This window comes from Mobula birostris, chromosome 6 (genome assembly GCF_030028105.1).
Source record: "Mobula birostris isolate sMobBir1 chromosome 6, sMobBir1.hap1, whole genome shotgun sequence".
Taxonomy (NCBI): domain Eukaryota; kingdom Metazoa; phylum Chordata; class Chondrichthyes; order Myliobatiformes; family Myliobatidae; genus Mobula; species Mobula birostris.
The window spans coordinates 8,929,172-8,944,028 of NC_092375.1; the positions used below are offsets into that span (position 1 = coordinate 8,929,172).

General features: G+C 44.8%; 2 protein-coding genes across 4 annotated transcripts in view; both read right to left on the bottom strand.

The window, feature by feature from the left end:
• The window catches only part of usp25 (ubiquitin specific peptidase 25), a 551,935-nt gene that overhangs the window by 312,599 nt on the left and 224,479 nt on the right, over nucleotides 1–14,857 (bottom strand). The window lies entirely within an intron of this gene.
• LOC140198804 (arsenite methyltransferase) overlaps nucleotides 1–14,857 on the bottom strand; it is a 70,898-nt gene that overhangs the window by 33,116 nt on the left and 22,925 nt on the right. Inside the window, exons 1-2 of one of the 3 annotated variants that reach the window (XM_072259849.1) lie at nucleotides 10,384–10,402; nucleotides 3,173–3,303 (exon numbers count right to left, since the gene is read on the bottom strand). In XM_072259849.1, coding sequence (XP_072115950.1) covers nucleotides 3,173–3,204 — 32 coding nt within the window. In that variant the 5' untranslated portion in view covers nucleotides 3,205–3,303; nucleotides 10,384–10,402. Of the gene's footprint in view, nucleotides 1–3,172; nucleotides 3,304–6,935; nucleotides 7,132–10,383; nucleotides 10,403–14,857 lie in introns of those variants that run through there. The other 2 variants (XM_072259848.1, XM_072259850.1) reach the window with 2 other exon arrangements.

Below are 14,857 nucleotides of genomic sequence, written 5' to 3' on the forward strand. Positions count from 1 at the left end.
TGAAATATATTATTACTGATGTACCAAAGAGCAATATCAGCATGTGAAAGAGAGAGCTAATCAATCTAATAATCAACTGATCAGATTGAATCCCTGCTGTACAGTCATTATGGACAATGGTGATGGATGTTCACCTTCCAGGTCCAAACGGTTCACTGCCAACTTCAGCTTTTCAGCACAACAGCAGAAACTGCAAAGACAAGAGATTCTGCTGATGCTGGAAATCCAAAGTAACACACACAAAATGCTGGAAGAACACAGCAGGTCAGGCAGCACCGGTGGAGAGGAATAAAAAGTCAATGATTCAGGCTGAGGCACTTCTTCAGGACAGCAGACACTATCTAACGTTCAGACGTCCATTGTTCAATAAGTTAAATTCGTTTTTAGCACAGCGGTAGAAATTCTCCAGGGTTCAGATGTTTTTTACTCACTAAGGTAAACTTCTAACTGGCATTTCGTTCAAACTCATTGGCCTTATTAAACACTCCATCAGTTTGGCCTGGTAGATGTACATAAGAACATCGAACATACAGTAGATCATCACAGCACAGTACAAGCCCTTTGGACTACGTTGTTGTGCCTACCTATTAACCTACTCTAAGATCAATCGATATCAATCTTCCCTCCATTGTTATTTCATCTAAGTGCCTATTTAAGAGTCCCTTAAATCTCTTAATGTATTGATTTCTACCACCAGGCCCGGCAGTGCATTTCACGCACCCACCACACTCTCTGTGTAAAACACTTATCTCTGGCAACCCTCCTATACATTCCTCCAATTACCTTAAAATTATGTCCTCATGTATTAGCCATTTTAACCCCAGGATAAAGTTGCTGGCTGTTCACACGATCAACGCCTCCTCTATCAAGTCAACTTTCATCTTTGATCCAAAGAGGAAAGGCCCAGCTTGCTCAACCTATCCATTCTCCTGCCTTCTCCCCATGACCCCTAACACCCCCACCCTCACCAATCAAGAACCTATCAATCTCTGTCTTAAATACAACCAGTGACTTGGCCTCCACAGTCCTTAGTGACAGCAAATTTCACAGATTCATCACTCTAGCTAAAAAAAAAATCCTTCTAAGTTTTAAAGGGAGGTCTCTTTATTCTGAGGCTATGTCCTCCTATCCTCGATTTTCCTGCTGATGGAAACCACATCCAGTCTATCTAGGCTTTTCAGCACTTCATAGGTTTTAATGAGATCCGCCCACATCCCTCTGAACTCCAGCCATGCCAAGAGTCATCAAATGTTTCTCATAGTTTAACTCTTTCATTCCCGTGATCATTCTTGTCAACCTCCTCTGGCCCTTCTCCAGGCCCAGCACATCCTTCTTTAACTATGGAACTTAAAACTGCTCCTGATACTCCGAGTATACAGTTTCACCAGTGCCTTAAAAAGCCTCAGCATTACATCCTTGCTTTTATATTCTAGTTGCCTTGAAACGAATACAAAATTGCATTTGCCTTCCATACCATTGACTCAATCTACAAGATAAGGGAATCCAGGACTCCTAAATCTGTCTGCACCTTTGATTTCTGAACTCGCTCCCCATTTCTCTTCCCAACAGTATGGCATGGCAGGGTTTGAGAGAGCAAATAGCCTTGTGCTGCTCCTATGAAGAGTCACAGGGTAATATAGGCCCTTCTGACCATCTAGACCATGCTGAACTGTTATTCTGTCTAGTTCCATTGACCCACACCTTAACTATAGCCCTCCATACCTCCCCTATCAATGTATCTATTGAAATTTCACTTAAGTGTTGCAATTGAACCCCCTTCTGTTGGCAGCTTGTTCCACACTTGCACCACACTCTGAGTGAAGAAGTTCCCCTTCAGGTTCTCTTTAAACATTTCACTTTTCACCCTTAATATATGACCCCTGGTTCTAGTCTCGGCCAACCTTAGTGGGGAAAGCCTGCTTGCATTTACCCTATCTAAACCCCTCATAATTTTGTACACCTCTATTAAATCTCCCCTCTTTCTCCTACGCTCCAGGGAATAGTTTCAACTTAGGACAGCCCGGTAGCATAGCAGTTAGCACATCGCTATACAACCCCTGCAACTGGGGTTCAATTCCTGCCGCTGTCTGTAAGGAGTTTGTACATTTTCAGTGTGACCGCGTGAGTTTCCCCCGGGTGCTCTGGTTTCCTCCCACATTCAGAAGAGGTATGGGTTAACAGGTTAATTGGTCACACGAGTGTAATTGGGCAGCGTGAGCTCGTTAGGCCTGATGGGCCTGTTATCGTGGTGTATCTCTAAATACCTTCACATGCGGCTTAGCTAAGCCCAGCGGAGTTGTTTCTACAGACAAGAGAAGGGGCAAAGGCAGGTCACTGGCATCTTAAAACCAGTCACTCTGGGCAGCTGGGGCTCACCAACCGTGGTGGCAGCTCATCTAGGAGAGGGAAAACTCTGATCTCAAACCTCCGCTACCTTGCAGCTATACCCACTCACGGGAAAGGCTTCAGGAGTAAATGTTAAGGGAAAATCCTGGAGCTGGAGTCCCTAAGGCAGTCCAATGTTGAATTTGATGCTGACTGGCAACTCCTGCAACGCCAATGGTACCAATCTATATTGGTCTCTGTTGTCCCTTTGGATTCATCAGCTGCATGGAGAAGGGTCAACAGCTTGCTCTCCATATTGTACCAGACTTGATTTGTGTACTGGTTTGCATATTGACTTCAACAGCTAGGAGGCAACATCTATGGTTGACCCCAACCAATGGAGGGCTATCCTCATAATTCAGGTTCTCAAGTCCCGGCAACTTCCTTTTAGATTTTCTCTGTACTCTTTCAATCTTATTGACATCCTTCCTGTAGATAGGTGACTAGAACTGCACACAATACTGCAAATTTTGCCTCATCCTCATCTAATAAAACATCCCAACTTCTGTACTCAGTCCTCTGTCTTATGAAAGACAAGCTGCCAAAAGCCTTCAAAAGAACGAAAGACAGAAAGAAAGAAAGAAAACAAGAAAGAAACATGGTCCTGGGGAGAACATACAGACAGGATTGGAATTGAACCCGGGTCACCGGCGTTGTAACAGTGGTAGCTAATCGCAATACTACCGTGCTGCGCTCACACACCTGCTGGGTGAGTTTGGCCCCCAACACCTCACCAGAGCATTCAACCAGCCTCATTAGCTACAAGGCAGACCATGAAGATAAGCACCTCTGAGAAACCTCGGGGTGGATGAGTGTCATGGCTTCACATACTGTTTTACTTGACGGACGTCTTGTTAAGGAACATGTCACATTGGTCTGTAGATCTTCTGACCTCTTCAGCCATTTGCCGTAGTAACTCTGAGAGGAACAAGAGAATTAGTAAGTCCCTTGAAATTTCCATGGTCTATGAGCCAGAGAGATTTTCTAGTGACAGCATGGCAGGAATATCAGGGGGTCATATCCAGGTTAAACTCCCTCTACATTGTCTCATCAAAACCTCTGAGGGACAATGTCTGGTGACTGAGGAAGACACTCATCTTATAAATCTGGTTAATCCTGTCCTGCTGCCTTGCAGAGGCATTCTCTGCCTTTTAGACCCTGTCTCCTTCCTCAGATCAGAAAGTCAAAGTTGAGTTTATTGTCATATTCCATCTGGATGCCAAACGCCTTGGTATGGCAACTGCCCTGCAAATCACTGCAAGAAACTGAAGAGAGTTATGTACACAGCTCAGTACACCAGGAAACCAGCCTCCCCTCAATGGACTCTGTCTATACCAGCGGTCCCCAACCACCAGGCCGCAGAGCATGTGCTACCGGCCGCGAGGAAACAATATGATTTGGCGATATGAGTCAGCTGCACCTTTCCTCATTCCCTGTCACGCCCACTGTTGAACTTGAACGCACGCGAAGTCATTACCCGCGCGTCATCCATGTCAGCGTGGGAAGGAGATCAACTCCTCGAGCTTGCAAATGACAGCAGGCTGAAAAGTATGTTTGACATAACATCTCTGCCGGCATTCCAGATCGAAGTGAAGGCTAAATATCCTGAGACAGCTATGAAAGCACTGAAAACATTGCTTCCATTTCCAACATATCACTGCGATGAATGCAACGAAAACTAAATTGCGGAATAGACTGGACATAAGGAACCCCCTTCGAGTATCGCTGTCTCCCTTCACCCCTCGATAGGACCGTCTTGTTGCAGGGAAACAAGCCCAGGGCTCCCACTGATTCAGCGATATTGGTGTGTTGCAATGATTTTATATGTTCATACGGGGAAAATATGTGCTGTGAGTTTAATATCCAAATGTTACTTAAAATGTTATGATGCTATTGACTTATAAGTGACTTATATAACCATATAACAATTACAGCATGGAAACAGGCCATCTCTGCCCTTCTAGTCCATGCCGAACACTACTCTCACCTAGTCCCACTGACCTGCACTCAGCCCATAACCCTCCATTCCTTTCCTGTCCATATACCTATCCAAATTTTCATTAAATGATAATATCAAACCTGCCTCTACCACTTCTACTGGAAGTTCGTTCAACATTTACTTCAAGCTCCCCTGTCCTCCCCGATAATTGACTTATCACTATATTCACGCCAGGGAAATATGTGCTGTGTGTTTAATATTAAATTCATTAGATAAACCCTTTTAGAAACAAAATTGAGTGTATAAGCCACTTATCACCTATATTCTGGTCGTGATTCCCCCCCCCCCGAACAGAATCACCAAAAACGATTTGTAGAAAAAAAAATCGGTACATACACGCATGCGCACACAGGTGCCCGCGCAAGGCTTCATGTTCATGGTAGTCTTTCTCGGGGTAAACACAACGTATTTGACTGCTACTCTTGTCCGCTGGCAACCCTACCCCCCCCCCCCCGGGGTCGGCCGGTCCACAGTGCAAAAAAGGTTGGGGACCCCTGGTCTATACTTCTGAATACAACCAAAGCAACCAACATAATCAAAAACCCCACCCACCCCAGAAATCCTCTGTTCTCCTGTTTCTCATCAGGCAGAAGATAAAAAAGCCTGAAAGCATGTACCACCAGGCTCAAGGATGATAAGTTGGATTATTGGCCACACAACGTACCTCATTATGATCTTGCACCTTATTGTGAAGATTCGGCATGACATCTAAAACTTTGATAAACTTCGATAGGTTTGTTGTGGCGAGTATACTGACTAGCTGCATCACAGCCTGTACAAAAACACCAATGTCCTCGAACTGAAAATCCTTCAAAAAGTAGTAGCTACAGCCCAGTCCATCACCAGTAAAGCTCTCACTATTGAGAGTATCTACATGGTGCATTGTCACAGGAAAGCAGCATCCATCATCAGGGATCCTCACCACCCAGGTCATGCTCTCTTCTCAATGCTGCCATCATTGAAGGTGGAAGAAGGTGCAGGAACCTCAGGATTTATACCACCAGGTTCAGGAGCAGTTATTACCCCTCAACCATCAGCCTCTTGAACCAGAGGGAATAACTTCCAACTCAACTTTACTTGCCCCATTACAGAATTGTTCCTACAACCTATGGACTTGCCTTCAAGGAGTCTTCATCTCATGTTCTTGGTATTTAGAGCTTATTTATTTATTATCATTCTTCTTTTCTTTTTGTATTTGCACAAATTGTTGGCTTTTGCACACTTGTTGGATGCCTAAGTTGGTGCAGTCTTTCATTGATTCGGTTATGGTTATTACTCTATTATAGATTTATTGAGTATGCCACAAGAAAATGAAAACTTGTGGAAGCATAGGCACACTGCATCAGAAAAGCAGCATTCACAAAAAAAACACAAATTACACATAATTTTTTACACAAAAAGAACACAAAACAAAAAAACACACAAAAAGTCAACGCTAGTGCAAAGTGATCGAAGTGGTCACAGTGTTGTGATTAGCATTGTGCTAATTGGTTCAATAACTGAATGGTTAAAGGGAAGTAGTTGTTCTTGAACCTGGTGGTGTGAGGACATCAGGCTTCTGTACCTCCTGCTCCATGGTATCTGTGAGAAGATGGCATGACCCAGATGGTGGGGATCTTTGATGACACGTTTCCCTCCGCTGCCTTTAAGGAGTTTGTACATTCTCCTCATGACTGCACAGATTTCCTCCAGGTGTCGCAGTTTCCTCCCACGGTCCAAAGAAGCACCAGTTCTTATAACAGGTTCTTAGGTTATTTGGTCATTGTAAATTGTTCCATGATTAGGCTAGGGGGATTGCTGGCACCATGGCTCAAAGGGTCTATTCTGCGCAGTACCTCAATAATAATGGTGGGGAGGGATGTGACTGTGATGAATTGGACAGAGTCCACTACTCTCTGTAGCTTCATACTGTATAGATAGATAGATAGATATACTTTATTGATCCCGAGGGAAATTGGGTTTCGTTACAGCCGCACCAACCAAGAATAGAGCAGAAAAATAGCAATACAAAAACCACAAACAATCAAACAACAAAATGCAAACTATGCCAGATGGGAATAAGTCCAGGACCAGCCTATTGGCTCAGGGTGTCTGACCCTCCACGGGAGGAGCTGCAAAGTTCGATGGCCACAGGCAGGAACAACCTCCCGTGACGCCCAGTGTTATATCTCGGTGGAATATGGCCGGAGTCCAACAGCAAAAATATTCCTGCGCATTTGAATTGCCATAGCAGACCAGGACGCAACAAGTCAGAATGTTTTCATCAGTGCATGCGCGGGCATTAGGACCCTGGGGAGGAGAAAATAGCGAGTTTCTCGGAGCTCTCCGGAATGACGGCGACACCTGGAACTCCTATCGACCATTTTTATTATAACTGGATCCTAAGCAGAATCGAAGCGTAAATTATTCTCTTGTGTTCGCAAAGCCTAATCTCTTGATCTGTAAACAGTTACGGCTGCTTGCATTTGGACGTGTCTGTGCACAGCGTGTTACAAATTAAACCTCGAAAGAGCGAGAATCACGCCTCAGGAACACTCCCCAAACCATTTACCTTCACCTGCTCCTGAACGGAGTCAGTCTGGTTCATGCCTGCGTTGTACGGGGAAGGTCTGGCTGCGGGACGGTGGACTTTTCTCGGTCAATCCGGACGGGCTGGATATCTAGCACTCCTCCCCGTTGCTTCCGCAGACCATGGGGCAAAGGACACACGGGGCGGGATCGTGCAGAGAACGGAGCGTCACGGAGATCGACAAGCCCCACAAAACACAGACACCCAGTCTGTGGGAGTGGGTGGGAAAGTAACCGACTGGTTAATATACAGCAAGCCCCCACAAACATTAACTTAAAAACTGCAGACTGGAAATCTGAAATAAAAATCAATAAAACGCCAAAGACAACTCAGCGGGCCAGGCAGTGTATGTGAAGGGAGAAACTCTTATCATTTCGGGTCATAGGACATAGAAGCAGAATTCGGCAACTGGCCCTTCATTGAGTCTGATCCACCATTCCATCGTGGCTGATTTATTGTCCCTCTTAACCCCATTCTTCTGCCTTCTCCCCAGAACCTTTGATGCCCTGACTAATCCAGAATTTATCAACGCCTGCTTTAAATATATCCAAAGACTTGGTCTCCACAGCATAAAAGTCTGCCCCCTCATTTTAGCTGCTGGTGAACTACTGTACCTCTTCCTACAGATGCTGCCTGGCCTGCTGCGTTCACCAGCAACTTTGATCTGTGTTGCTTGAAATTCCAGCATCTGCAGATTTACTTCTGTGTTCCCCCTCAGTTTAGCTATTTACACTCTGGGAAAGAAATCTCTGATTATCTACTCAATTTATGTAAACACGAGGAATTCTGCAGATGCTGGAAATTCTACCTACACCTACGCTCTGTCCGCCAGAGAAGGCAGGATCTCCCAGTGGCCACACATTTTAATTCCACATCCCATTCCCATTCTGATATGTCTATCCACGGCCTCCTCTACTGTCAAGATGAAGCCACACTCAGGTTGGAGGGACAACACCTTATATTCCATCTGGGTAGCCTCCAACCTGATGGCATGAAATAACTTCCGTTGATGCCCCACCTCCCCCTCGTACCCCATCCGTTATTTTTTTATATACGCACATTCTTTCTCTCTCTCTCCTTTTTCTCCCTCTGTCCCTCTGACTATACCCCTTGCCCATCCTCTGGGTTTTTCCCCCCCTCCCCCCTTTCCTTCTCCCTGGGCCTCCTGTCCCATGATCCTCTCGTATCCCTTTTGCCCATCACCTGTCCAGCTCTTGGCTCCATCCCTCCCCCTCCTGTCTTCTCCTATCATTTCGGATCTTCCCCTCCCCCTCCCACTTTCAAATCTCTTACTGGCTCTTCTTTCAGTTAGTCCTGACGAAGGGTCTCGGCCTGAAACATTGACTGTACCTCTCCCTAGAGATGCTGCCTGGCCTGCTGCGTTCACCGGCAACTTTGATGTGTGTTGCTCAATTTATGCCTCTCTACCATCTTGTACACCTACATCAAGTCACCTCTTCTTTCACTTCAAAGAGAAAAGCCTAGCTGGCCCAACCTATCCTCATAAGACATGTTCAATCCAGACAGCATCCTGTTAAACCTCCTCTGCACCCGCACAAAAGTTCCCACAGTGAGGCGATCAGTACTGAACACAATTCTCCAAGTGTGGTCTTTTATTTAGAAAGAACACATTTCTATAGATTCAAGATTGTTAAGTGTCATTTACAGTGCACGTGTGTAAAGTAGAATTACTCCAGATCCCATGCAGCACAAATAAATCACAAAAATAAAAAAAACGACTAAACACAATAAATATAAACACATAGATAGCTTATAGACTTGCCCCCACGGCTTCATGTGACCTTGGTGGGTGGGGTGGGGGGAGGGGTGCTAAGCAGGTGCTACATGTGCCCAAGGGTGACCTGCAGGGTAGAGGAGGGAAGGAGTGTCTTACACCTCGTTTGCAGAGACGTATCTCCACCCCGCCTCCCCAGTACTGTACGTAGATTGATTGTATGTCCATAAAATGGCGCTAGGCACAGTAAATCCACAGTAATGTGTAAATACATATGGCTTTAAACCTCTGCAGATGCACTATCTGACTCATCAGGCATCTCCACGTTTGAGCATCTGGTTCATCTGGTGGTGCCTGTTGCTCTCTCTTTCCACTCATTGCTTCCCTATCTCCACTCCTGAGGTGGTGTCACAGGTGGACAGGGAGGCGAAGAAGGCTGTTGGAACGCTGGCCTTCATCAGCCAGGGCACTGGGTATAGGAGATGGGTTGGAACATAGAAAAGTACAGCACAATATTGGCAAGTTCAAGTTTATTGTCATCTGGCTGTGCCTATATACAACCAAATGAAACCATGGTGCAACCAGAAAACATATATCACACACAGTACATCAAACAAAATATGACTACAAATAAGCTAATGAAATATCATTGAAAGTGCATGTAGCGCACAGCACAGGTAAACAGTAAACAGCTCGCTGTCCTAGTGACGAGACCTCATTGGTTGCAGGGTATTTTTTAGTCTTACAGCCTGAGGGAAGAAGCTGTTACCCAGTCTGGCAGTCCTAGTCCTGATGTTTCTGTACTTCCTTCCTGACAGTAGTGGGTCAAGGAGGTTGTGGGATGGGTGGTAGGGATCGTCAGCTATGCTCCTGTGCCCTCTGTATACAACAGTCCCAGTAAATGTCACAATTGGGTGGGGGGGAGCATGCTGATCTATAATTCCAAGGATTGTCCCTATTATCTCTCTTGAGCACAGGAATAATGTCGCCACCCTTCAATTCTCTGCTACTACTATGTTCCAACTCTACAAGATGTTGGTGAAGCTACGTTTGAGTATGAGAAACAGGTTTATTATCATTAACATATGTTGTGAACAGTGCAAGACATAACAAATTTCTGTAAGTTACAATAAAAAAATAAATAAATAGTGCAATAGAGGGATAGTGAGCTAGTGTTCATGGGTTCAATGTCCATTCAGAAAACTGATGGCAGAGGGGAAGATGCTGTTCCTAAAACATTGAGTGTGGGTCTTCAAAGTCCAAAGTACATTTATTATCAAAGTATATGTGCAGTATACAACCCTGAGATTCATTTTCCAACAGCTAGTCACAAAACAAAGAAACACCAGGGAACCCATTCAAAGAAAACATCAAACACCCAGTGTGCAAAAAGGTGCAAAGGGCATAAATCGAGCAAAAATCAGAATATAAAACGTCAAACCACAGAGTCATTGAAACAGTCCAGCAATGTTCAGTTTAACTCAGTGCATTCGCGATCAAAATCACACAAAATAGCAATCAAAAAAGGAGTAACCAGGAACACATAAAACATGAACTGCAGCATCCAATCCACAAACCACATCAATTAAACCTTGCCCAAGACCCAAGACTCTGGCACTATCCTCCAGAAGCAGTGAGTGAGAGGAAGAGAGAAACCAGTCAAACACAAGCAGACAGCACTGAACACCCGCTCACCTTCTACTCCCGTCCTTGTTGATCTTCAGGCTCCTGTAACGAGAAGAGGGCATGTCCTGGATGATGAGGGTCCTTAATGTTGGATGCTGCCTTCGTGAGGCACCACCAGTCACCTTTTGAAGATGTTGATGGTGGGGAGGCAAGCACTCCATGGAGCTGGCTGAATTTGCAACCCTCTGCAGCTTTTTTCTGATCCTGTGCTGTGGCCCCTCCAAACCAGACCACGTTGCAACCAGTCAGAATGCTCTCCATCAGTAGAAATTTGCATGAGTCTCTGTTGCTGAAAGATGCCATTTAGTTGGAAAGGATGCAGAAAAGACTTCCGAGGATGTTGTCTGGACTCAAGGGTCTGTGCTATGGAGAGAGCTGAGCAGGCGGGGTCATTTTCCAGTGGAGTGTAGGAGAATGAGTAACAGTCTCATTGTCATGCATAAAACCATTTTAGCCCTCTGTAGGGCAGAGTTCAACCATGTCAGCATCAGCATCCAGTTACCATGACTGAGGAGAAAGTTCTTGGGAAATTGGTAGGCCTGGAGGTAGATAAATCACCTCGACCAGATGGTCTACATCCCAGGGCTCAAAAAGAGGTGGCTGAGGATATTGTGGAAGTATCAGTTAAGATTTTGGAAGAATCAATAGTTTCTTGCATGGTTCCAGAGGACTGGAAAATTGGAAATGTCACTCCACTCTTCAAGGAGGGAGAGAGGCAGAAATAAGGAAATTATAAGCCAGTTAGCCTGACCTTAGTGGTTGGAAATATTTTGAAGTTGATTGTTAAGGATATGGTTTTGGGTACTTAGAGGCACATGATAAAATAGGCTGCAGTCAGCATGGTTTCCTTAAAGGAAAGTCTTGTCTGACTAATCTGTTGGAATTCTTTGAAGGAATAACATGCAGGATAGACAAAGGTGAATCGATGGATGTTGTGTACTTGGATTTTCAGGAGGCCTTTGACAAAGTGCCACACGTGAGGCCGTTAAGAGTCTTTGGTACTCCAGGAAAGATACTAGCATGGATAAAGCAGTGGCTGATTGGTAGGAGGCAAAAAGTGGGAATAAAGAAATCCTTTTCTAGTTGGTTGCCAGTGACTAGCGGTGTTCCACAGGAGTCTGTGTTGGGACCGCATCTTTTTACGTTACACATCAATGACTTGGACGACAAAATTGATGGCTTTGTGGCCAAGTTTGCGGACAACATAAAGATAAATGAATGGGCAGGTAGTGTTGAGGAAACGGGGGGTTGCAGAAGGACTTGGACAGATTAGGAGAATTCGCAAAGAAGTGGCAGATGGAACACAGTGCACTTTGGTAGAAGAAATAAAAGCATAGACTATTTTCTAAGTCCAGTGAAAATTTAAAAATCCAAGGTTAGTTTCCAGGTTGATTCAGTGGTGAAGAAGCAAATGCAATGTTATTCATTTCAAGAGGACTAGAATATAAAAGCAAGGATGTAATGTTGAGGCTTTATAAGGCACTGGTAAAGCCTCACTTGGAGTATTGTGAGCAGTTTCTAAGAAAGGATGTGCTGACATTAGGGAGGGTTCAGAGGAGGTTCATGAGAATGACTCCAGAATGAAAGCTTTACCACATGAGGACCAATTGATGGCTCCAGGCCTGTGCTTACTGGAGTTCAGAAGAATGAAGAGGTGATCTCATTGAAACCTACAAACGTTGAAAGGCCTCGATAAAGTGGATGGTAGGGGAGTCTAGGACCAGACAGCACAACCTCAGAATAGAAGGACGTTCATTTAGAATGGAGATGAGGAGGAATTTCTTTAGCCAGAAGAATTCGTCGCCACAGGCGGCTGTGGAGCCCAAGCCAGTGAGTATATTTAAGGTAGAAGTTGATAGATTCTTGATTAGTCATGGCATGAAGAGTTGCAAAGAGAAGGCAAGAGACTGGAACTGAGAGGGAAATGAATCGGCCATGATGCAATGGCGGAGCAGACCTGATGGGCCAAATGGCCTAATTCTTCTGCTATAACTTATGGCCTTATGGTCTTAGGTGAGTGATGTTATCCATACCAGTTCAGAGACCTGGTTGTAGAGTAATGACTGTTCCTGAATCTGTTGGTGTGGGACCTAAGGCTCTTGTATCTCCCTCCCGATGGCAGCAGTGAAAAGAGACCATGGCCTGGTTGATAAACTACACAGAAAGACTGACAAACAACCATCGTGCAAATGAAAGCACACTGTGCAAGTACAATTGTCACTGCAAAGGTCTGTTCTTTACTGTTTGTGTGATCTTGTTGTCCATGCCATGTTCCTCACAGAGGTCATGGCTCCAAGCAAGCATACAGCCTTAGTATGCTTTGGAACGACCGAAAGATGTGAAAGGTTTCACTGGATTCAAAATGTTTTTCTTGTTTTGCATCGGACTTGATGCTGACATTTTGGTGGAAAGCACTAGATGGAGCTATCGAGCTTTCATTGTCACACCCCAACACCTCATTGCAGAGTTGTGAACGAGGTTGTAGCGTTAGACACTCATTAATCGCCCAATGTAACACTCCACAGGCTCCAAGGATTCAGCTTACAGCACTGACAGCACAGGGCATTAACCGGGAAAAATGGAATCCAAATCTCCATCTCATAGCAGGGCTGTTCCTCAGGCAGCTTCATAAACACAAGAGATTCTGCAGATACAGGGAATCTTCAGCAGTGCACACACAAAATGCTGGAGGAACTCAGCAAGTCAAGCAGCATCTATGGAGGAGAATAAACAAGACTGGAAAGAAAGGGGGCAGGAGCCAGAATAAGAGGGTTGGAAGTGGGGAGGAGAACAAGCTGACAGGTGATAGATGAGACCAGGTGAGCAGGAAAGTGGGTGGTGGAGGGGAATGAGGTAAGAAGCTGTGAGGTGATAGGTGGAAAAGGTAGGGGTGAAGAAGAAGGAATCTGATAGGAGAGGGGAGTGGACCATGGGAGAAAGGGAAAGAGGAGGGTCACCAGAGGGAGATGATGGGCAGGTGAGGAGAAAAGAAGGGGTAAGAGGGAGGCCAGAATGTTGAATGGAAAAACAAAGAGGAGGGAGGGAGTAGACATTAACAGAAGCTAGAGAAATCACTGTTAATACCAAGTCAATATCCCTAGACAGCTTGACTTGGCCACAAGCCAAACTTGTGTCCAACAGATGTGTCCCACATGCAGAGGCAGTGTCAAAATCAGTGACACAATCACAAACGAGAAAGAGTTAACAATCTACCAGTTCCTTCTTGTGTGTCAACAGCCATCCACTTTACCACAGCCAGCTGCTGTTCATTTATAATGTTGAGGGTGATCTTTTTTCAAGTTTCTGATGTGGTCATCCTCCAAAAACTTTGAAGGAGCAGAATTAATTGTGCCTCTGACTAATTCTCATAATAAATAAATAAATAAAGCTGAGAACATGAGCTGTAGAGTCCTTGAAAGTGAGTCTGTAGGTTGTGGAATCAGTTCAGAGTTGAGGTGAGTGACGTTACCCACACTGGTTCAAGAGCCTGATGGCTGTAGGGTAATAACTGTTCCTGAGTTAGTGGTGTGGGACCTAAGACTCCTGTACCTGCTGCCCAATTGTAGAACTGATAAGAGAGCCTGGATGGTGGGGATCTTTGATGATGGATGCTGCTTTCTTGTGACAGCGCTCCTTGTAAATGTGCTCACTGGTGGATTTCCTTTGGTTTGCTTTCCTTCCACATTCCAAAGGTGTAATTGGGTAGTATGTGCTCACAAGGCAGAAGGACCTACTGCCTTGTCGAATCTCTAAATAAAAAAAATAAACAAACAAGAGGCACTTATTGCCCACCTGTGATCGCCTCTGAGGAAGTGATAGTGAACACCTTCTCTGACTACTGTAGTGAAGCACACTGCCAATATCACGGGGAGCTGAAAGGGTTGGGATTTCCAGGACTTTGACCCAGAAAGGTGACTTCAGATTTGGATGGTGCCTGACAAGGAGAGAAACGTACAGGCAATAACACTCCAACATAACTGACACTCTTGACTTTCTTGGTGCGATGGTCACAGGTTCTGGAGGTGCCTTTGAAAAGATTCTCAAAATTCTTACTTATCACAGCATATGAAATAGAAGACACATAATTATAAGCCTTTGTAAAACCTTCAGAATAACATGTTAAATAATATATACTAGTGTGTAGGAAGGAACATAAAGAGATTAGTTTAATTAGTCACGAATACAGTCGATCGAAATATACAGTGAGAATCGTCAGTTTCTCCAACAGCCAACACAGTCTGAGATTGTGCTGGGTGCACCCACAAGTATTGCCACACTTCTGGGCATCAACATAAATGCCCTCAACTTACTGACCCTAATGAGTACATCTTTGGAATGTGGGAGGAAACCAGAGCACTTGGAGGAAACTCCAAACTCTTGAGGAGAATGTACAGATTGCATTGGAATTGAACCTGAGTCACTGGCACTATAATAGTGTTATGCTAACTGCTTTTCTACCATGTTGTTGAAGTTCTCTGCATGA